Below are 23,849 nucleotides of genomic sequence, written 5' to 3' on the forward strand. Positions count from 1 at the left end.
TCTCTCTCTCTCTCTCTCTCTCTCTCTCTCTCTCTCTCTCTCTTCCTCTCTAGAATCAATGAAAAAAAAAAAAAACCACACACACACAAAACACAACACCATATCCTCAGGTGAGGATTTAAAAAAAGAAATATTGGAAGGAAATCTAGGCTTACATTAGACAATTTTATCCTGGACATTAGAGGATCTATGGCTTTTAACTAAGCAAATCAAGTTAGAAATATTGAAAAAGTTGCAGAGAAAAATTCTATCAGGATATTTTTTGCCCTAGTAAGATTGACCTTTACACTATGGGAATGATTGTGAATTAATACCAAAGTATTTTTAAGCTAAATAGAAACATTCCTTTTCCAAACCATTCTAATTTGCATCCAAGCCTTAGCTCAAGTTATCTACTCCTACAATGTCCTTTCCCTCATCTTCAACTTTCTAAATCTTAGGCTTTCTATTCTCTGCATGAAATTTTCCTAGTTCATTTTCCTCTTCAGCCACAAATATCATTTTTCTTTTGTGCTTCTATACCTTAGAACAATGATAGTCCCTTATAAGCAGGGACTATCATGTTTTATTATGTACTTTGCCAGCCTAACATAGCAGGTGTTTGATAAATGGCAATTGAGTGCTGAAAATCAGCAGAAATGGCTTTATGATAAAATATATTCTGAAAAGAGTACCAGCTAGATAAATGTAATGCTCATTTCCTGGTAGTTTAGGAGTTCTCTGCCTTTTACCACATATTGAGGTTCTTCTCATTCTATACTACGCATTTACGTTCATACCTCAAGTTTTAGCTACCTTACAGTGTCCTTTTAAAAAATTTTAAAGTCAGAAACCTATGGATGGGGTATGAATAGTTGGAAGACCGGTGAAATTTTAATATTCCTTTTTGAGGCTTGTTAGTGATCTAACATCACCTAAAGCTTTCTGAATATAGTTTGTTTTCTGTTGGCCTTTATTTGTGTGTCTGAGGAGATTGACTATAGTAGAAAGAAAAGTCCTTACATTAAAAAACACTTTTCAAGAAATAACATTACCATAGTAAAAAAAACAAATGTATTGAGTATCAGCTGCAGTTCTTTTTAAAATAAATATATTTTGATTGACTTCAGAGAGGAAGAGAAGAGAGAGAGATAGAAACATCGATGAGAGAGAATCATCAATCGGCTGTTTCCTGCAAGCCCCTTACTGGGGATAGAGCCCACAACCCTGACATGTGCCCTGACCAGGAATAGAACCGTGACCTCTTGGTTCATAGTTCGATGTTCAACCAATGAGCCACACTGGCCAGGCTCGGCTGCAGTTCTTTAAAGTGAGTCTCTAAAGAAAATGGTATGCTTCTGACTTCTTACTGGAGCTATCTTATTGAGTGGAATAGCTTTTCTTAGAAACTTTGGATAATTTTATTAGAGACTAAATTACACCAAAAAAAGGTTTAAGAAATCTAAGAAGGCATAGAAAATTGTGGATCAAATATGCAGCAATTGCTTTCATTGTTATCATATTGTGATTTTTTTAAAAAATTAGGTGCCCCAAGCTTTTATCTAAAATCTATAGGACATGTTTTTCCAGAATCTAGGTATAAATTATACTTAACTTTTAGTCAAAAGTCAGGAATTTAACCAGCAATTAAATAATGGTTCCTATGGTAAAGCAGTTTCCCCATATATTGATTTACTTTATAACCTGTTTTCTAGGCATATATTTTGACACCTAAGGCACATGAAGGAAGGATTGAGATTGGAAGCTACAGACATTGTCTGTTCTGAGCAGTTTCTGACAATAGACCACTGTAGCAAAGGGCAATAAATGCCACTGAGAATATCCCTCAACACAAATCTGTAAGTATCTTTTGGGAATTACAGGGGGATTAGAAAATTGTCTCTGCTGACTCGATAGAAAAAAAAATGTCTTCATTTTGTAATTTGTGGTCTGTATGCTTGTAAATTAAGATACACTGAGTTGTCAAGTAGAGGACTGGTTTGTGGGTGAGAATTTAAGTCAAAATACAATGCAATAACTTGAAACCTTTGTCTTAAAACCTTAGACAAAAGGTTACATGAATTTGGATAACTACATTATTAAGTTATTGGACCTTTGCCTGGAAAACCAATTAGAGGATTTTAGTCTTGATATGGCATGAAGTTAGCATAACCCAGCATCTTGAAATAACAGTGGAAGTTGACAAAGTAATGGAATTTTTGGAAATCAAATGTGGCAGTACTATATATAGAAAGATTCTAAGAAATAAAGTCTAGTGGTAAGGAAACTGGGCATGTGACTATTTTAGTAATCTAGGAGTGAAGAAATCTCGGACAGAATAGTGGCAATGAGAATGGAGATGAAAGAATAAAAGATATTTCAAAAGGAAAAAGTATAGAACATCACAATGAGTTGGATAAAAGGGTGGTGTCAAAAAATAAATGTTCTGTACTAGACAATCATGGTATCATTGAAAGTGGACAGTTGAGAAGCTGGTTTGAGAAGATGCTGAGTCCCATTTTTGTCATACTGAATTTAAGACAATATGCAGGAATTTCATTTGAAATGCTTCGATTAAAGGTTGTGAATATATAGAACGAGAATTCTATGTAAAAGTCATTCTGGAGAGGTAAATTTGTCAGTATCCACATAAAGCTGATAAGGGTGGACAAGCTATCTGAAGCTCTTTGTTATGGACAAGATCCCTTACTTTAAAAAGAAATATGTAGTCCTAGCCGGTTTGGCTCAGTGGATAGAGCATTGGCCTGCGGACTGAAGGGTCCCAGATTTGGATCCGGTCAAGGGCAGATGCCCGGGTTGCAGGCTTGATCCCAGTAGTGGGTGTGCAGGAGGCAGCTGATCAGTGATTCTCTCTCATCATTGATGTTTCTATCTCTCCCTCTCCCGTTCTCTCTGAAATCAATAAAAATATATTTTAAAAATAATAAATTAAATATGTAAACACATGTTTATGTAAATAAATTATTTGACTAAGTATGTAATCTTAAATAAACATTTCCAAAATTGAATTAAAATTCTTCATTTTTTTTCTTGGAGTGTCATATCTCAAGCTTATTATGCCTGTAAGAAAATCAGTTATGAGGGTCAATGACTAAAATGTGTTCATATTCTTGAACCTTAACCTCTACTTCCATTAATAAAACAAAGATCTTTCCCACTATTAGACTGAAGGAATGAAATTGAGAATTTAAAATCCAAATAATTCAATCAATTAAAACTTTGTAAAATTGACATGGCTTTAATTTAGCAAATGGAAAGGCAAATAATTGAATTGTGGGAAATGTGCTGGTCTCTAGTTTCAAGAAACAGTACAGCACAAAGAACTGGCATTCTGGCTGAAGAAGTGTAATAATAAACAGAAATTTGAAAACCAGGAAGACAGGTTTTTCAAGAGTACAACTGTAGCATTTCAAAGGTGGTATAACAAGAAATTCCAGAGTTGGCCAAAAATGGTTTAGATAATTGAGATTCCTTATTTGAATACTTGTTTTTGATGGAGAAACATGTTAAGAGGAAATGAAGGTTCTAAGAGATCTGGAACTTTTCCTTCTCCTTACCCTAAATTGGGCTTGCTTCTGAAGAAAAGGGTTAGCCAAAAATAATCAAATAGGAACTCAGTACTGCTTAAATTGTAGGCAGGTGTTTAAAAAGTTACCAAAGGGAAAACAATTTTAAAAATTGTTTAATTAATTAAAAGCAAATATTTTGGTTTTCTAGAAACTAAACATTGTTTTGTATAATTCCTATTTACCTAGCGATTACCTGTCTGTAAAGTAGCCACATGTCGTTAGACAGAAATACCATATTATTCTACATCTTTTTTTTAAATATATTTTATTGATTTTTTTACAGAGAGGAAGGGAGAGAGATAGAGAGTTAGAAACATCGATGAGAGAGAAACATCGATCAGCTGCCTCCTGCACATCTCCCACTGGGGATGTGCCCGCAACCCAGGTACATGCCCTTGACCGGAATCGAACCTGGGACCTTTCAGTCCGCAGGCCGACGCTCTATCCACTGAGCCAAACCGGTTTTGGAATATTCTACATCTTTAGTTGATTTTTTTATGTTCTATTTTAATGAAATATAAGGAAACCTAAAATGTTCATCTGTGCTTCCAAACAACCTTTTAAAAACTCAGTAATATGTCTTCTGGGCATATACCAGGATCTTTAGACTAATTCACTTCTATCCTTGAACCATTTGATTAATCCAAGTTCAGTGAACTTCCAGTCAGGTTATCCAGAAATGGGAACTATTTTCCCCCCTGTATTTCTATCCTAGTTACATCTAATTTACATGTCTGATCTACTGACTTCTGTCTTTTCATGACTAAATTATGGAGGTAAGTAAAGATTTAATATCGATCATAGTCATGTAACTTTCATTCTGAACTTATATTTCTTTAATGTTTTTTAAATTACTAAGCACTCTTGTAGCATTGTATTTTTTATTAGCAAGTTACGTATATTCGTTTTAGGTGGGCTGTTGTACTGATTAGATGTATACTTTTGTGTAACTTTCAACTAGTTAGTATTTCTATATACATCAATATTTTCATCTCATTTTGTAATCACCCAAGAAAACATCTAATAGAAAAATGCTCTGTAGTCTTTACTTGAATCAAGTCTTTCAGACTTTTTACATAAAGTATCCTCATCCATCTTTGAATCTACTATAATTCTTGTTTTTAGTGCCTGTTCACTGATAATGTAGCATTCCGAATTTTTCAGTTCAGTTCAGTTTGGACTGTTGGATGTCCAGCACTGTGGGGGAAATAAAGCACAGTCCCAATCCTCATCTTAAAAGAATTTGTGGAACCTCAGACATTGCAGCCAGAATTTCTCGGGGTCTCTTTTTACAAGAAGGGTAAGACAAACCTATCCTGTTTGGCTTCCATCTTGGGAACCCAAAGATATTCCAAATTCTTACCAGAGTGTGAAAATGGAGAATAACATGAAATAGAAACACTGAATATTTGGTATGTTTAACTCAACTGAGAGGGAAAAGCCTCTTTAAAGTAATGTTTTCTGGTTTTGAGGTACTGATATGAAATCTGCAGGTGCAGAATGCTGCCTACCTAAAAGCTCTCTCTGGTTAGACAAGTCTTAGGCACATTTTAGCTTTGGGAACATAGTCTTATTTATTTTGCTGCATGTTATTGCTTTTTTGTTCTATGTCATGCTTACTACTCATTTCCCATGTAAGGTGTTAGCTTTTTATCCATTTAAAGACATGTGGTTGGATCTATCTCATAGTTTAGATAAATACTAAGGCATTTTCTAAGCTTAATAATTATGAGATGCTGAGTTTTTTGGCAAAATTTGTACAGAACTTTTCTTCTCTAGTAGGTCCACTAGAAGGCCAAATAATTCTTTAGGTGTAGTTCTGTGGCAAAGCTGGTAATTATGTTTTGTTTAAAACACTAAGTTTGATGTCACATTACTCTCTTTGATGGCTTCTTTGGCTCCAGAAAGGTAATAAAAATTCCTAAATTTTAAAAAAAATTTCCTTAGTGGCTCTAAATTGCTAAATTTACTGTTACAGAATCAACTTCCCCAACACAGGAAAAATAACAGTAGCATATGGGAGATTTAGAGTGCTCTTACCAAGTCATTTATTATCCCCCCAGCAAAGTCTCTGGTGATGTGACCATTTCTATTATTTATGATAGAGAATCAATACAAAAGCTTACAAAGCGAAGCTGAAGTTTGTCAGATGAAAACAGTATACAAGACAAATTAGAAACAGCAATTATTCCCTAAACCATGTATTTCTCGAGTTGCTTTCCCTTGACCATTTTATATTATTTTGGGCTCCTGATTTTAGATATATTTTCAAAGCAGCTCAAATTAATTCTGAACTCTAATTATGACATATATTAAATCCAAGAGTAAAATTCAACACTAGAGCTTCTTTTTCAGAAAATCTTTGTAGGGAGAACTTCCAATTGCTTATAAGGTAAATTAAGGAGATTCAAGAATAAGCTAAAATCTTTAGTGCCTTATCAGAAATGAAACTGGGTGATGGAAAAAAGCTGAAACAAAAGAGAAGTGGGATAATAAGGGAGGCCCGACTATTGATGGTACAGTTAAGACTGACAAACATTAACATGTCATTGTGATGAGTCATACTTGTGTATATGAGATGGATTGATATGTGTATATGATTTGATGAACAAAGTTTTCAGCATGGTTTGCCAAGACAAACTTCTGCCATTATTTTCTTATAATTGAAAAGAAAATTGACAAATCATTTCATTCAAGAAGTTAAGAGTTAAGTGGTGCCCATATGAAAATGTTAGTCTTTATTTTTCAAAGGCAAGCAAGTTTTTAATTTGCCTGTGGTGCATCTAAACATATCACTGTTTCCTTCTAACTACATTTGCCTGCCTCCCTTTCTTAAAAAAGACTCAATTTTTTGCATGTCTTCACATCCCAATCACAGAGTCCCACTCTTGTTTTGGAGTGAACACCAGAGGCTTACTGAAGTGATCTTGACAGATGTGTCTCCAGATATGATATCTCTAAAATATTTACTAAAATAAGAAATTCAATCCACTCTAAAAGTCACTTCCCTATAATGAACATTTTTTAAGTGTAGCAGTCTGTCTCCTAAAAAATCTCTACATTGTGAACTCATGACTTTTAGACACTATTTAATAAAAGATAAATTATTTTAATTTAAACCCATTGTCAATGTTATGAGTTATATTTATAGTAAGCTCTAGAAGGGAAGGCATTGCTTTGTTCCTTGCAGTATCTCCAATGTCCAGAATAGTATTTGGCACATAGCAGATGCCAATAAATATTTATTGAATGAATTAATAAATGTTATGTATATTATATGTTTCCACAGGTAATATGTTTCTATTAGTGCATTAATAAGAACATTTCTCATCAAACTAGTTTTCTGCAAATGTGAATGACTAAACCAGGGGTGGACAAACTTTTTGACTCGAGGGCCACAATGGGTTCTTAAACTGGACCGGAGGGCCAGAACAAAAGCATGGATGGAATGTTTGTGTGAACTAATATAAATTCAAAGTAAACATCATTACATAAAAGGGTACGGTCTTTTTTTTTTTTTAGTTTTATTCATTTCAAACGGGCCGGATCCGGCCCGCGGGCCGTAGTTTGCCCACGGCTGGACTAAACACATTAATAGCAGTTTAAATATTTCCTGTTACAATATTTCTTGTTTCAGTATTTTAACCAGTTATCAGTTTTTAATAATCTTACTAGCAAAACACTATAGAGAATTAAATAGTGTTACATATATAACCATGTCAACTATACTCAACTGGTTAAATCATATACATGCCAAAAACTTAACAGAATAGAAATATTGTGCCCTAGAATATGATGCTAGCAAGGGAACCAGACCAAACACATCATCCCCAAAACTAAGATGACGCACTAAAACAACTAAGTTGGCTTTTCTGCAGAAAAGAGAATGCCACCAAAATCAAAACACTTGGTTCATAAAGCTTTTTTTCTTATTTGGGTCATTATTTTCAGTTGCTAACCTTAACATTACTAGTCTTAAAGTATTTTGCACTTTTATAATAGACATAATCTTTTCAGATACTGTTGGGAAATTTTTTTAAAAAATTATTTCTTCCCTACAACCTAGTACACAAATCTGTAAGTAATTACTAGAAATGTCTGGAATACATTTTTTTTACTAAGTGGAGGAGTTTCACAGGAAGGATGGTAAAATTTGTGTCAATGGGAGGTAATGGGCCATAATATGCCATAAGAGTCCCCCTTACTTTGCATACTGTCTTTCAGGTATGGCTCTTCCTTTTTTTAAAATAGCTAATACTTTTACATGGTCTGGTGAAAAAAAAAGCCTTTCTCCCATGCCTAAACCCCACTCACCCAGTTCCCTCTCCACAGGTGACCTGGATCTTTGCTGACAATTTCATGGATATATAAGAAAATGAGTATATTTTTTCACAAATGGAAACTATAAAGTGGAAATATATCTTTTTCTTTTTTTATTCTTTTTTAAAATATATATTTTATTGATTTTTTTTTTTTTTACAGAGAGGAAGGGAGAGGGACAGAGAGTTAGAAACATCGATCAGCTGCCTCCTGCACACCCCCTACTGGGGATGTGCCCGCAACCCAGCTACCTGCCCTTGACTGGAATCGAACCTGGGACCTTTCAGTCCACAGGCCGATGCTCTATCCACTGAGCCAAACCAATTAGGGCTCTTTTTCAACATTATACATTGTTCTGCACATTTTCCCCTTATAAATATGACAATCCTTCCTTATCAGTTTATGAACTGCTGCTCTATTCTTTTTAAGAGTTGCATAGTATTTCATTGTATGAACCATAATTTACCCATTCCCTATTGATGAACTTTGAGTGTATTTCTGATCTTTTGCTGTTATGATGATTATCAGTTGAATGTGATCTCCTTGAGAATAATAATTTCTTTCTTACTCATTTTTTTATCCTGAAAACTTAGTATAGTGTCCAACAAATGTTTAACAGATGTTTTTGAATGAATTAATTGTACTTTTTAAAATGGTGCTCAACTGCTTCCACTCTATGGTTTTTTAATCCTACTATGTACAAAGTACTTGGTGCTCTTTGACTTAATGATTCCTCTTCTAAATGTTTATCCTATTTAAAATGATACATATGTAAGAATTCCTACAAGAGGAATCACTAAGTCAAGTATATGTGTATTTAAATCAGTGGTTCTCAATCTTCTGGCCCTTTAAATACAGTTCCTCATGTTGTGACCCAACCATAAAATTATTTTCGTTGCTACTTCATAACTGTAATGTTGCTACTGTTATGAATCATAATGTAAATATCTGATATGCAGGATGGTCTTAGGCGGCCCCTGTGAAAGGGTCGTTCAATCGCCAAAGGGGTCGCGACCCACAGGTTGAGAACCGCTGATTTAAATGTTAGTAGAAGTTATTCATAAAGGTTTTGATCAAATGTAGATGCTAATTAGTAACATATATTATTCTTCTCACTAAATATTTAGCACAGTACTTTACACATAGTAATGTTAACACTATTGAGTAGATGAAGCTCATATTCAAGTGAGAAAAATTTGTTTTTATAATGGCATGTAAGTCCATACAGAGGAAAGGGAGCCATCTTCATCATCATCATCACTAATAGTTACTGAGTGCTTACCATATGCCAGGAAATGTGTTGAGTATATTATCTCCTTTAATTCTCATATATCCTATAAAATATATATATTTTTATCCCCATTTGATAGATGAAGAAGTTGAGGCACAAATAGGTTAAATGACTTGCCCAAGCCATCTAGCTAGTAAGTGATTAAGCTGGGATTAGAAATCAATCAGCATGATTCCAGAATCCATTCTTGAAAGCTATATAAATGTTAATGAAAAAGAGAAATGGAAAGAGGCATTGAAGGTAGAAGGAATATGTGGCAAAGCACCAAGTGCACAGTGTTGTTCAGAAAGCAGCAAGCAGTTAGAGTGGCTTAAGCATTGTTGAGGTGTGGTTGCCCAGAGATGGCATGGCAGGAGACAAGAAAATGGCAATTTCCCTTTACTCTAAAAGAGAACAAAAAACTCATTTCTTTTTCTGAGATTGCCCTGGCATGATGGCAGTCTCTGGTTTCACAGTTTTGTTCATGGCGAGAGCTTCAGGCCTTTTTATCCTTTCAAAACTATAGCATTCAGTTTTGTCTTCAGAGGATACTGTTCTATTACCAACCAGATGGAAGCCTTCCATTAATAAAGTGTCAATGAGTAAGCCGAGAACATTAGTTCCATTGGCCAATTTTCGACTATCAGGTTTTATAGAAACATACCTAGAACAAAAAAAAAAACACACACATTTAATTATAAAGCATCCCTTTAATAACTAGCAAAACTAAACACATAAATTTGACTTATAACCACTCATAAATGCATCATACCCATTTTCATCAGATTTTGTTTTGACACTTCATTTATAAATCCACATCAGTAATTTCAGGGTACTGAAAATAGATATCTTACTATGATTTCCAAAGTCATTTTAATTCTACACTTAGGAATGTAACTGGCACTGATGGATTTTCGTTGAGAAACTATTTTCTGGAGCAAACAATTTGGTCAAACTATTACATTTACTAAACATTGTTTTAATTAAATAATTTAATTAATTGATTTAGTCATTTTAATGAACATTATACATTTACAATTTTCCCCCTAGATTTAATTTACCAGCACTGATATTACACATTTTCAGCACTGATATTACACATTTTCTTTTATGACTTATTACTATCAAACGCATTTTCTCCAGGTAAATTTTGCAGATATAAAATATCAAGAAGACTTTATTGTCAAGTTTTACTCAATAACTGTCTAAATATTGCAAAGTAAAACATGGGGTCAAAAAGCCTCTGCCTATTTCCTGGGAAACTTGATAGAACCAATCTAAATAATTATAGAAAAATGTATCTGAACTTTTCAGGTTGGTTATATGTTGGCTTTAATAATGTCAATATAACATATTCAATAGATATAGCTGTATTACTCCTTCTTTATTTATCATCAAGGGTATTTTTATGTCTTTGTGTCCTCCCACCATTTGTTTATGAGATGGGAAGAAGAGGCCAACTTAAATTAGTTCTAGGCTGCAACCTAAACTATCTGCAGTTTTATGCGATAAAAAGAGCCTTAGGGACATCCCTAGCCTTTTAATTATGATTGAAATAGAGTGGCTTATTGTAGTTCACATTCTAAAGCTCATTCTAGGCGAAGAAAGCAATTCAATAATAAAATGTAAGAATTGTAAAACTACAAAGTACATATCAAAAAAATGTTTATTGCCCTGGCCAGTGTGGCTCAGGGATTAGAGTGTCAGGCCACGGACTGAAGGGTTGCAGGTTCCATTCCTGGACAATGGCATGTACCTGGGTTTCAGGTTCGATCCTCGGCCCCGGTCCTGGTAGGGACACATATGGGAATCAGCCAATCGATGTGTGTCTTTCACATCAATATTTCTCTCTCTCTCCCTCTCCCTTCCTTCCACTCTCTCTGCAAAAGCAACTTTAAAAATATCCTCAGGTGAGGATTTTTAAAAAAATGTTTATTATGTCTGATATAGTAAATTTTTAACCGTAGTAAATCATTCCATCTACCCCCAAGTCCCAGATCTTAATTATATAGCGTAGGAACATTTTTCAACGAGAAAAACAGTTATAGAGCATCTCACAAAATAAAGATACAAATAGTATACTAGAGGTTATAACAAAGTGGAATGCACTTGCAAGAAATCACTGAGCCAAACTACTTAATTCCCTCTGAAGCCAAATTGAGAAATGACAGTTTCACAGCACCAGAAAAGGATAGAAGAAACCAATGAGAAATAGAAAACAAAACGTATTTTAAAAACTTAAAAAGCAGTTACACTTTTCCATTTGACCCAGTTTAAAAAAAGGAAAAGTGAGATATAATAAAAGGCTACTGGGATTTTATGGTCTAGAATCCTATGACCATAACTTGAGCTTGATAATGTTACCACATCTGCAAGATGCAAGCCAAGTATTTCTAGTACTGTGAACTTGAGAGATAATAACTGAGCAACCTGTCAGGTTAACAAAACTTAGAGTAGTAAATTACATTAGTGGAACATACCAAACAACTGGATGACACACCAGACTCCTAGAAGCCATTCAGGCTTATTCTCCACTTTCCACCTTCAAAAAACAACTGAATGGACAGATTCAGACCAGGGAGTGAGCAAGAAATAAAAATGATTGCCAGCTAGGCAGTCATCTAAGGTGGATCTTTTAAGCCTGGAGGTTTCATCTAGTCATCTGAAATCCCAATAATGTCACCTTATTCAGGTTATCTGTCTCTACTTTGAAAACGGCACTATAAAGTAAAAGTAAATAAAATCAAACATTCTGGGATAGAAAAAATTCTGAACTTCAACTGAAAAGAATACTATTTGGGGATGAAAAAAAGCTTTCAACTTTTAAAACTAGCTACTGTTTTGGGAATTATCTATTTTGGAAGTTTAATACCATTCTCACATTAAGATGAAAAGATTTTGTAATATTTCTAAAACACAAACACTTTAATAACAAAGGGGAAACCACTTGATACTGTGAACATGCAAGGATGTCCCAACCTGAGTTTCTAATCTTGTTTTTCAAGATTACAATTATTTTCTCCAACTGCATAGTTTTTAAAGAGCATTTAAGTATTTCCAGGATATCATTTTTTACCTTGCATGTTTCTTCTTAAAACCAATAACACCACTTTTTCTTAGGTTTCCTTAGGATCCCTTTTACAAAAGGGATACTCAAAGATCTTAATCACTCAAATTTTAAAAACCAAAAAACTGGTCATTTCCTCTCTATTTATGTTAGTGCCCCACCAACAAAAAGAATGTTGTGCATAGAGTTATCTTAAAACCATTTGAGATGAGAGGGTCTTACTTTTATTCACAATCAGCCTATTAATTTAACTGGCTCTCTTCTCCCAAAATGACATTTCAACCTCTTTGCAAGGGCAGGAATTATGAAGTATAATAAGTTAAGAATTATACTGCTCAGTGTTCCCCAGTTGCAAGACCGAGGGGTGTCTTGTGGATGGGCAAACATTGGTAGTTCCTGATGGCTGCTGCTGAAGTTAAGAAAATATCCCCAAATATGCCTACCATTATGTCCCAAAAAAGTAATTTTATGTTAGAGTCCTGGTGCACGAAATCTGTGCGGGGGGGGGGGGGGGGGGCGTTGTCCCTCAGCCCGGCCTGCACCCTCTCGCAATCTGGGACCCCTTGAACTTCCCTCTCGCAATCTGGAACCGCTGGCTCCTAACCACTATCCTGCCTGCCTGCCTGATTGCCCCTAACTGCTCACCTGCCTGCCTGATCGCCCCTAACTGCTCACTTGCCTGCCTGCCTGCCTGATCGCCCTTAACCGCGTCTGCCTCGGCCCCTGCTGCTGCGGCTTTGTCTGGAAGGTCGATCGGCAATCTGGTCTATTTAGCATATTATGCTTTTATTATATATACTACATGTAAAAAAAAATATGGAGACTTTTTCTTCCTCCTGAAAATCGAAGCCAATTTTCACAGCTAGTAAAATAATGGTGGGACAAGATAATTTTAAGGGGGAAAAAGATACTGACAGCAGAGTGGAAATTAGCCATAGGGTCCAGTCAAGAACAGTAGGGGGATAAAGTAATTGACTCAGGAGCAACTATCCTTAACATACTGACAGCCTATACCAATAGTTTGAGTTGTCTAAGAGTGCCAAAGATGTAAAAGGATACCAGATTTGCCATGGATTATCTGCCTTAATGGTGTTTAAAAATAAAGTAGAATGGAGAAAAATCAGTAGTCAAATCATAAGGCCTGAAAAAGCAAATATACATAAAGTATGAGGAGATCAGGATAAACGATTGAGCCTTCACTATATCCCAGCCATTATTAGGGGTTAAAAAAAAAGTTTTATTCCTAAGCCAAATTTACTAGCAATGGAACATTTTCTATAAAATTATTTCTTCCTACAACTTTAGTGACCACAGTCCCAGTTTTCCCTGGACAGTCTTGGTTTATTCCTATTGTCCCACATAATAACAAAACCCTCTTTCACTCTGAAAAGTACCCCAGTTTGGACAATAATTATCTGGTCATTCTGCCCAACTCTACTGGCTACCCCAAAACATTGAGTCATAATTTATTCCAAGAAAAGTTGTAGACATGAGAAACTTTGTTTTGGGGGGAAACATCAGGAACTGATATAGAAGAGAGATGCTTCAAAGTACAAAATACCTGACTCCAGTTTGGTTATCAGTAATGCTGTCCGAGCCACACTGGAAAACCAGGTCGTGGTAAGAAGGTCTTTGTGGAGGTAGTGGAAGTAAGGTCATCTGAGGAGGGCAGCAGTTACTACTCCAGGTTGGTGCTGAAGGTTGCTCTATAAACACTGTAATCCTCCCAGTTAACATCTCAATTGTTTTGCTGCAAGAGCCAAACACCCTGAAAAAAGCTTGAGTGTTTCGGCTTAGGAAATACACCTGCACAAGAGCAGGTCTTGGCTGTAGCAGGAGTTCTTGGTTTAAGAGATCAACCAGAGGATCAAGTTCATAGAAAAGAGCCTCTCTCTGAAGCCTAAGATAGTCTGAAAAATCAGTAGGTAATATAAGCCGTTGAGTTCTCAAAAAATCTAAGATGAAACTAAATAAAACACCATCTCTGTCGACAAAAATCTGGCCACCATCCATCTTGAATTCTTGGTCTCTGCCATCTAACATTCGTGTTAGCCGAGAGGTAGGAAACTGCTTTATGGTAGAAAATTTTGTTGTGAATATCTTCCCTCCCACATTCAGAGTGACCAGTTTCTGACCACTCATTCTTCCCTTGCCTCAGATTAGAGGCTACAAACCTTCCGCCACAAACTTAAGAACTTGTAAATCAAACTATAACCATAAATGTTGCTAGTTATATATGATTAAGTGGAGAGAGGAGAAAATAACAAAAAAACAAAGACCTAGATTTCCAGGTAACTACTGTAAAGCAAATAGTGTATCCATAGTTGTGTTTGCAAATTTGAGTTGCTTGGGAACTTACAGTACACAAAATAAAAAAAGCAACAGATGAGAAACTAGACAGTTTAAGAAAAACTGACAATATATAAGGATAGGTGTCAAGATCCCTTTCCTGTATTCCATAAAAAATTCTCCATGAAAAGCTACTGTAAATCTCTATTAAAAAAAAAAAATACTGGGAGCAGAAAAGTACTCCTCCTCCCCAGACCGCTTATCCACTGAATCCTCATGGCAGTGGTTAAGATTTAGAGAAACATTGTCATTTCTTATGATCCCTTTAGCAATTTCAATCACAAATTGTCAGTTAAGGATGAGACAGCCATTACCTCAACTAGCAGGTTAACTTGACTCTTCTCATAACTACAATGATTCTTCTGTACTTTAAATTGCATTGCCATCTTTTTTTCCTATTTCCCTTGTATTATCTCTTCTCAACCAAATTAAAGGACTGGGGTAAAGACACTCTGGGCTTTCAAAGAAATGTCTTGTTCTATGACAGATGTAAGTTATACCGGAGAGCAGTTCTAAGATAAGCTCACTCTTGTTTTCCTTGAATTCTAAACAAGGAAATTAAGTATTCTTTGGGAGATAGGGTATCTTTACCTCATGTGAACAGATAGGACAGCATTAATGTTTAATGATTACTTTGTACTTTATAGTAGCTGACAGATTGTTTTCTCTATTGTCAAGTCTTACTACTCTTAAATTCTTCAAGCAAGTGGTTTGCTTGGTTGTACGGTTGCCAGGATACTTTGGGACAACCCACACTTAGCTGTCAGTAAAAGGAGGCTTTCCCATTTCCTGCTTTTACCATGTTACTTTTTTTAACCTATGCTTTCGTTTGTACAGCCACCTAACACTTCTGTAGTTTATTACCAAACTCCTTTAGTGATAAATTTATAATACCTAAGGAGAAAAAGGCAAGCTAAAATCTCCACCCTCTTAAAAATGTACACTTATCACAAGAAAATGCCACTTTTTATTTGCACTTTATATGATTTACACTTTAGCAAAAAAGAAAATCTACCCTTGGCAGAAAAATCTGGAAATCCAATCCACCTGTTTCCTTTAAAAAAAAAAAGTTGCTTTACAAGAGTAGTCTTTATTAGATTCAATCACTATTACATTACCTCATCAATACAATATTACATCATGTGCTCTCTCACCTCCCCTTTTTACATAGCATAAACACAATATTGGGGAGTATGATACTTATTTCAAAAGCACTCTTTAAAAAAGGAGGGTTCAGGACTGTACAGTTAAATTTCACTTTTATCTTTATACTACCTAATTTGAAAGGCATATGTAAGATATTACTTTTGAAGGAAAGTATCTGACTGGAATCTTTGACCAAATCTGAACTACCACTCTGTTCTCTAACAAATGTCTAACAAAAAAAAGAGAACTATGCACTTAAAATAGATTTTATAATAGTTTATATTTGCACATAAATTCTGCCACATTATTCAGGACCACCAAAGTAAAATTCTTGAATCTTTCACTGAAAATGAAAAACCCATCTGTCACCTGTTCCCAGTAAAAAACTGATTGTTCTACAAAATCAGGCGATTTAGTCAGATAGGAACTGAAGTGTGAAAGATGGTCTTTCCAGGTTGAGAACTCATCAAATAAAGACCTTTCTAAGAATATAGTAGGACCGAAGAAAATGAGAAGGCCAAGCAGAATGACTACTACAAACTTATAAAAGCTCCAGGGAATCTTGCCAATGAGTATGCCAGTGTCTTGAGGCAAAGAAAGTTTATCCACATCTACTAGTTTTATGTCTTCCCACTGACTGGTATCAAAGTTCTTCATTAAAGGGCTTGTGGGCAAATTAGAGGGAGGTAAAGGAGTTTCCTTGATTACTTTTATTTTTTCCCTGAATTCCTGCATCTGTTGCAGAAATATGATTGGTTCTGACACGTCTTTGAAGGCCTCAGCAATGTTAAAGGCCATTCGTTGTTCCTGTAAGATGGTGTTGAGTTTGTTAATCTCTGGGTCATAGGCTTGCATAACTGCAAGTTTCATGGTCTCAAAGTCAGAAAGGATTTCATTCTTCTTTTGATCTAATGTGTGTTGTAACTTCTCAAAAAATTCCTTCACTTTATCTGAATCTTTAGTCAGTAACTGTAGAGATTTCCTTTTGTTAGTTTCCAAGGTATCCAAACGAGAAAGAGCATCTCCCCGACGCCAGGTCTGAAAGCTCTGAAAGAGGGACTCAAAGGCATCCCTTTCCTGAGCATAGGCATCTTCAATAGAACAGAAGACATGTTTGGTGTGGTCACCACGTGTAGCACAGATTCCACAAATCAGCTGCATATCAGTCAGGCAGAAAATGTTGAGAGGCTGCCCCAAGTGTCCTTTGCACACTGGCATTTTTGGAGAGATCTTGATCTTGTTATACTTCTCCACAATACCCTTCAGGGAGTAATTAACCTGCAGGCTATTGACTCCAGAGGCTGAAGTTTCCTTACGGCATGTGGGGCACTTGAATGGAGATGACCTCCACAATGAGTTCCGCCCAGTCCCCTCTAAGATCCCTTCTAAGCATTTTTTGCAAAAGTTGTGAGAGCAAGGCAAAACTCGAGGATCATCAAACAGACTGCAACAGATTGGGCACGTAAGATCTTCTTCAAGCAGCTCCATCACATCCTACCATAGAGAAATAAACATTTTATGTTATTCCAGTAATCTCCACTTGCACTATGTAATAATTACAAGAAACTATATTCGTATATATTAAAAATAACCTTTCACTGAAATAACAGGGCAAACAAAGGAAATAAGTAAGAAATCTGGGAAGGGAATGCACACCAAAGCAGATTTAATCTGCTGGGACTAGAACACACTCCTTATTAGCAGGGCTCCCTGTACACAAGGCCTTTGTGTGGGCTTTCCAACAAGTCTTTGGCTGACAGGGTTAGGACTAGGACAACTGCAAGTTGAGCCAGCAGCATCCAAGTGATTGTTTTAAAACAGAGAGCTGACTACTGCTGTCAGAAACAAAGCTACTCAGTGTCTGAGTAGAATGAGTTCTTTAGTCTGGGCCCACAATTATAAAATGTGCTATTTAAAAGAAAGCAGCACAGAAATATAAAGCCAAGCATGTATTCTCATGCATACTTTTATTTTAAAATGGCATTTTTGCCTGGCCAGTGTGGCTCAGTGGTTGAACATCGACCTATGAACCAGGAGGTCAAGGTTTGATTTCTGGTCAGGACACATGCCAGGGCTGTGGGCTCAATCCCCAGTAGGGGATAGTACAGGAGGCAGCCAGTCTATGATTCTCTCATCGTTGATGTTTTTATCTCTCTCCCGCTCCCTTCCTCTCTGAAATCATAAAAAATATAAATAAATATGGCATTTTTCCTATTTCAAAGGCAAAATTACAATTATTAAAATGATAGGTAAAGACATAAAATGAGAGAGTTGTAATTCATTCTTCCTTAGATAATTAAATGCATTTTTTTTAAAATAGCAGAGCAGTAATCAAAGCCATCTTGTAGCATTAGTTTTCAAAATGTGGTGGACAGAAACCTGGGTATCACTAAGACTCTTTCAGGGCATCCATGAGGTCAATACGATTTTCATAATAATACTGAGATGTTACTTGCTTTTGGCACCATGTTAACCACTGCACTGCAAAAGCAATGGTGAGGCTGCTGGAAACTTAGCAGGAATCAAGCAAGGCAACACATAGTACCGAACTGTGTTGTTGAGTCTGTATTCCTCTCACCACCACATCAAACTGGGGGTAGCCAGTTTCATTTAAGAATGTTCTTGATGAAGCAGTAACAAGTATTCATTTTATTAAATCTTGATCCTTTAATGATAAAATAGGAAGTAAACACACAGCACTTCTGCCACATACCAGCAGACAATTGCCTAGAGGAAAAACGCTTATGTGACTGAGTTGCAAGCTGAAACGAACCAGCTGTTTTTGTCATGGAACACCATTGTTACTTGAAAGAACAAGTAAAAAAACTATGGCCATTTCGATTTAGGTATCTGGCAGAGATTTTCTTGAAAATGAATAAAATGAGCCTATCACTTCAAGAGAAAAAACAGTATTTCTTCCCAATGATAAAAGTTGAGTTTTGGGGTGAAAACTAGACCTTTGGAAAACATTGTCATTTAAGAGCTTGATAACTTCCCATTAATTAAAGACTTTTAGTGAGAAAAGTGGTGATAATAATAAATGTGGGGGTTTTTTAGTGGGAAGATTACTATATGATAAAATATGTCAAGATTTGCACAACACAGTGAACGAACAAGTTCAATCATCAATGCATGTTACAAATTATGCATGGGTAAAAGAGCAAAAGACCAAATATATTAAAAAATTTGATTTCAGATTCCATACTGTAACTTAACCTTTAAGAAACTACTGCTTGTTGACTTATGGTACAGAAGCAAAGATCCCCAATTATCAGAAAAGGCTATTAAAATATTCCTCCCCTCACCATCTACATATCTGTGCAAGACCAGATTTTATTTTCTTTGTTTATTTCAGCCAAAAGAACTTAATACAGCAGAGGCAGATAAAAGACTCTAGATGTTTTCTATTAAACAGTAATTCACCCAAATGGTTCAATGGTTAAAGCATAGGCCTGCACACCCGAGGGTCAAGGTTCAATTCCCAGTCAAGGGCACTTACCCTGGGTTGCAGGTTCCAGGTTTGATCCCTCCCCTCTGGTTGGAGTGCATGTGGGAGGCAACCAATTGATGTCTCTCTTACATCATTGTTTCTCTCTCCTCTCTCCCTTTCTCCCTCTTCCCCTCCCCCTCCCATCCACTCGCTCTAAAAATCAATGGAAAAAATATCCTTACTCTGGTAAGGATTTAAAAAATAATAAATAAATAATAATTCATTAAAGAGATCTATATGTAAACCAATGCCACTCTTCTCACAAATGTCTCAAAAAAGTTGTTTTTCACAAATTATTTATGCTAACATGTAATAGGTTTATCTTGTTATTTAAATTAATATCTTAAATTTTTTCTGTTTTCATTTATAATACAGTAAATATCTACTGTACTGTACACATGTAAACAAAAGCTTCTCAATGCAAAGCTTATTTATTTTTATATGAACATTTTAAAACTTCTATCCTAAAATTTTTAAATAGTGCTACATATGTCCTCATTCAGTTCTAGTTAGGGATACACACACATATATATGTATGTATAATGTTACCACCACAAAGTAATAAAAAAAAGGGTCTAATATTCAGAAGGCCATTTTATAATAAAAAATAAGTTAAATAATTTTTAACAGTAATTTTAAGAGTCACAATTAGAGTTACAATCCAGAAGATAAATAATATTTAAAAGATAAGCTGAGCTTGCAAGGCTAATTAGTTTATAGTTTTATGTTAAGTTGTGAAAGATATACTAATATACTAGTATGTAGAACTAAAGCAAAGATTATTCTGTCAAATTTAGTGTCATATGGCAAATGTGTGATGAGCTGATTTTTCGGAAAACTCTTTTGTGAGACAAATCATACAACCTTTGAAAAGCACTGGGAAGAGAATAGCTATGAAGACTGGTGTGCTAGCTGAAAACACTGACTCTAGTCAGAGAGGGAAAACTTGAATATCCTCCGATCCTAGTCCTGGTTCCATACTTTATCACTTCTACTATCATCTTTCACCTATGAATTCTATGCGAAGGCTAGATTTTGGAGTAGATAGTAGAACTAGGAAAGTAGCAGGGTTTACTTATCCTTGTAAGGTTAATATTTCCAGAGAATCCTATTCAAGCATATTAAATAAATAAGAAAGAGAAAAAAAAAGGATGCAAAGTTGGGATGAGGAGGAGAAAAAGAGCAACCACGGCAAAGAGAAACTTTGAAGAAAACTGAGGATACTGCAATAGGAGCCAAAAAGAATTTTAAGGCAATTAAGTATGATCAAAAGTAAAAAGAAAATGACACACAGAGGAAAATTTAGAAATAATAAAGTCATCTCAAAGCCATAATCAACTTACAACTCTTAAAATGAACCAGAGGAAAAAAATTACTATTTGCAAAGTCCCTTTTTTATAAATTGCATCAAAGTTCTGATAAATCCTATTGTTCCATTTTTAATAATATAGCATACAAATTTCGGTTTATAATTTAAAGATTCTTATTTTCATTCACTTTAAATACTTTTACTTTCTCATCCCTTAGCTTTATACTCAAAACTGTCTCTATGACAAAACTATGTGACCATTTCCATAGCTGACTTTTAGAGAAAATTGAGACATAATATTCTAATCCAAAAAACCATGGCAAGTTTACTGCCTCAGAAGTTTTAAATGAAGCCCTGTCCAGTATGGTTGTTGGTTGGAGCGTGGTGCCATACACCAAAGGGTGCATGAGGGAGGCAACCAATGGATGTTTCTCTTTCTCTCTCCTTCTCCCTCTCCCAACTTTCCCTCCCCCCTTCCTCTCTGAGTAAAAACTAAAAGTTTTAAATGAAAATACACAATAAGATTTTGGTCTCATTACCTGAAGAGTATGCTTTACAGTAAATGAATTTATAGAATTTTCTTAAATTTAGGATTTTCTAACACATAAAATCTGAAGAAATCAATAAAGCTTACCCCTTTGAAGAAACCAAAGTGCATAGCTCCTCTTTTGGGGGCTAATTTTCCTAATAGAGAAGAGAAGCTCTACTACCATCCAGAAACTATATAAACAAAATTATTGTTCAGTCATAAATTTCGACTTAACCAATGTCAAATTATGTGTATAAAGGCAACCAAGTTTCCCAAGATTCATTTCTTTTTTTGACTGTGTTTCTGAATACCAAAAGGTCTCAATTGGGAAGCACCAAAATCTGTTTTCCCAACAATTAAATATTTACCAAGTTTTTTTTTTATTTTTTAAATCTTCACCCAAGGACATGCTTATTGATTTTTAGAGAGAGGAAGAGAGAGAGGGAGAGGGGGAGGGAGAAACATTAATCCCATAGCCGGATGCATCCCAACAAAAGTATGTGCCTTGACTGGGAATTAAACCTGCAACCTTTTGATGTACAGGACCAACCAACTGAGCCACACTGACCAGGGCAAAAATTTCCCAAGTTTTATAGCAACAAAGAAAGTAAATGAATATACCACCTCTTTGTCTTTCAACTATGTTTTCCTGACATATTTATAGTTTAAATATACTTTTTCATTTATATAAGTAAAATTCACTCTTTGGTGTACAGTTCTATGAATTTTGACAAATACACAGTTGTACAACAGAACCACAGATTTAGTTTTAAGCAAATTTTCAAGGTATATCCACTGAAGGAAAACTACAAAAACTACATTAACAATTCTACCAGGAATGGTTATATAGATATAGCTTCAACAGTCTCTATAAATATAAAACAAAACATTAAAAATGGAAAAGCTAATACTTACAAAGGAATGGAGCCATAAAATAGTTATTAAAACTAATCTGTGTGTATTAAGACTTCTCCCTCCTACAAGTCCTTTGTTTTTATTTTTTTTATTTTTATTTTTTTAAGTCCTTTGTTTTTAAATGATCAACCCAAAATCATTACAATGCAAAAGGTGTTCATTTATTCATTAAGCGAAAGTTATTTTTTTAAAAATATTATTTTATTGATTTTTTACAGAGAGGAAGGGAGAGGGATAGAGAGTTAGAAACATCAATGAGAGAGAAACATCAATGAGCTGCCTCCTGCACACCCCCTACTGGGGATGTGCCCACAACCAAGGTACATGCCCTTGACCGGAATCGAACCTGGGACCCTTCAGTCCACAGGCCGACACTCTATCCACTGAGCCAAACGGACCGTTAGGGCAAGCAAACGTTATTTTTTAAAAAAACCCTATTTATTAAAAGAAACATCCCTATAAACTTTTAAATTTCATTGGTTGATAGCAATATAAAGTTGTTCAAAATATTACCCATGATTTCTTTTCAAATCCCATTAAGAACAAAAAGAAAAGCCAATATATTATACTTCTTATCTTACGGATTTAAACCAAATTTCCACTCTCTTTTGAGGCATCTTTGAATTCAAGAATTTCAAAGCAGTATCCAAATACCTAACAAGTAACTAGATAACAAATATTGAAATTGAGTTCACAGACAAAACTAAGTATGAGAAGCTCTACTACACTGAGATATCAATCTTCTCTTGGAACAATGCTTAGAATAAAAGGGATCGCCTTTTTTTCTTTTATAAATCACTTCCTCTAAGCACACTAATTAAGCTTATTTTCAAGTAGTATAGTGTATTCTATTTTATATGAGATCCATTAATAATGCTTTCTTGAAACTTAATAAGGATCCAATAAATAATTATTGAATGTAGGTAAGGATATTTATTTTTTCTGTATATTTGAAAATTTTCACAATAAAAAGTTGGCAGAGCCCTGGCTGGTGTGGCACAGTTGGAGTGTTGTCCTGTTACACCAAAAGGTGGCTTGTTCAATACCCAGTCAGGGCACAAAACCAGGTTGCGGGTTTGATCCCTGGTGGGGGAGCATGCAGAAGGCAACCAATCGATGTTTCTCCCTTTCTCTCTCTCAAAAACCAATAAAGCAGCCTGGCCAGTATGGCGCGGTGGTTAAGGGTGGACCTATGAACCAGGTCTAAGTTCGATTCCCGGTCAGGGAACATGCCCGGGTTTGCAGGCTTGATCCCCAGTGGGGAGGGAGCAGGAGGCAGCTGATTGATGATTCTCTCGCATCATTGATGTTTTTATCTCTCTCTACCTCTCCCTTCCTCTCTGAAATCAATAAAATATATTTTAAATAAATAAATAAATATCAATACCTCTCCCTTCCTCTCTGAAATCAATAAATATCAATAAAGTAAAATGAAAAGAAAAATGTTGGCAAAAAGAGAACAAAACTAAAAAGGATGGCCAATTATAAGAAAACCATACTGAGCTAAAAAAGCAAAACTTCAGAAACATTGAATATGCTAAGCATCACAAAGAGCTTAATCTGGAATAGTATTATTTTATAAATTTAAAAATGTATTATTCAGAATCTCTGAATACAGGTCTGTGAGGAGACTGACATACTATACTTGTCTGGCTCTCAGTCTGTGACCTTTGACAAAACATTTACACATAGCCCTGACCAGTTTGGCTTAGTGGATAGAGCATTGGCCTGCGGACTGAAGGGTCCCGGGTTCGATTCCAGTCAAGGGCATGTACCTTGGTTGTGGGCACATCCCCAGTGGGGGGTGTGCAGGAGGCAGCTGATCGATGTTTCTCTCTCATCAACGTTTCTAACTCTCTATCCCTCTCCCTTCCTCTCTGTAAAA

At 35.5% G+C, this 23,849-nt stretch overlaps 2 protein-coding genes and 2 long non-coding RNA genes across 36 annotated transcripts in view; 1 reads left to right on the forward strand and 3 right to left on the reverse strand.

Moving 5' to 3' along the window:
* LOC102246522 overlaps nucleotides 1–23,849 on the forward strand; it is a 70,409-nt gene that overhangs the window by 40,579 nt on the left and 5,981 nt on the right. For 22 of the 30 annotated variants that reach the window (XR_001361499.1, XR_001361501.1, XR_001361500.1 and 19 more), the window contains 3 exons: nucleotides 1,695–1,838; nucleotides 4,285–4,345; nucleotides 4,734–5,506. This is a non-coding gene — a long non-coding RNA (uncharacterized LOC102246522). The other 8 variants (XR_001361478.1, XR_001361477.1, XR_001361491.1 and 5 more) reach the window with 8 other exon arrangements.
* Nucleotides 5,590–7,685, reverse strand: LOC106725587. The gene is made up of 2 exons (XR_001361505.1): nucleotides 7,153–7,685; nucleotides 5,590–6,928 (listed from the first exon to the last, which is right to left on the reverse strand). It is a non-coding gene; the product is annotated as an uncharacterized LOC106725587 (long non-coding RNA).
* On the reverse strand, nucleotides 9,070–14,429 carry KCNRG (potassium channel regulator). Its single transcript, XM_005863194.2, has 2 exons — nucleotides 13,788–14,429; nucleotides 9,070–9,823 (listed from the first exon to the last, which is right to left on the reverse strand). The coding sequence occupies exons 1-2, from the start codon at nucleotides 14,366–14,368 to the stop codon at nucleotides 9,583–9,585; spliced, it is 822 nt and encodes a 273-aa protein (XP_005863256.1). The 5' UTR covers nucleotides 14,369–14,429; the 3' UTR covers nucleotides 9,070–9,582.
* Nucleotides 15,525–23,849, reverse strand: part of TRIM13 (tripartite motif containing 13) — a 40,286-nt gene continuing 31,961 nt past the window's right edge. For 3 of the 4 annotated variants that reach the window (XM_005863193.2, XM_014537187.1, XM_014537188.1), the window contains one exon: nucleotides 15,525–17,215. In XM_005863193.2, the coding sequence (XP_005863255.1) occupies nucleotides 15,989–17,209 (1,221 nt within the window). In that variant the 5' untranslated portion in view covers nucleotides 17,210–17,215 and the 3' untranslated portion in view covers nucleotides 15,525–15,988. Of the gene's footprint in view, nucleotides 17,216–18,177; nucleotides 18,390–23,849 lie in introns of those variants that run through there. The other variant, XM_014537186.1, reaches the window with a different exon arrangement.

The sequence above is a fragment of the Myotis brandtii genome, unplaced genomic scaffold, assembly GCF_000412655.1.
Source record: "Myotis brandtii unplaced genomic scaffold, ASM41265v1 scaffold174, whole genome shotgun sequence".
Lineage (NCBI taxonomy): Eukaryota > Metazoa > Chordata > Mammalia > Chiroptera > Vespertilionidae > Myotis > Myotis brandtii.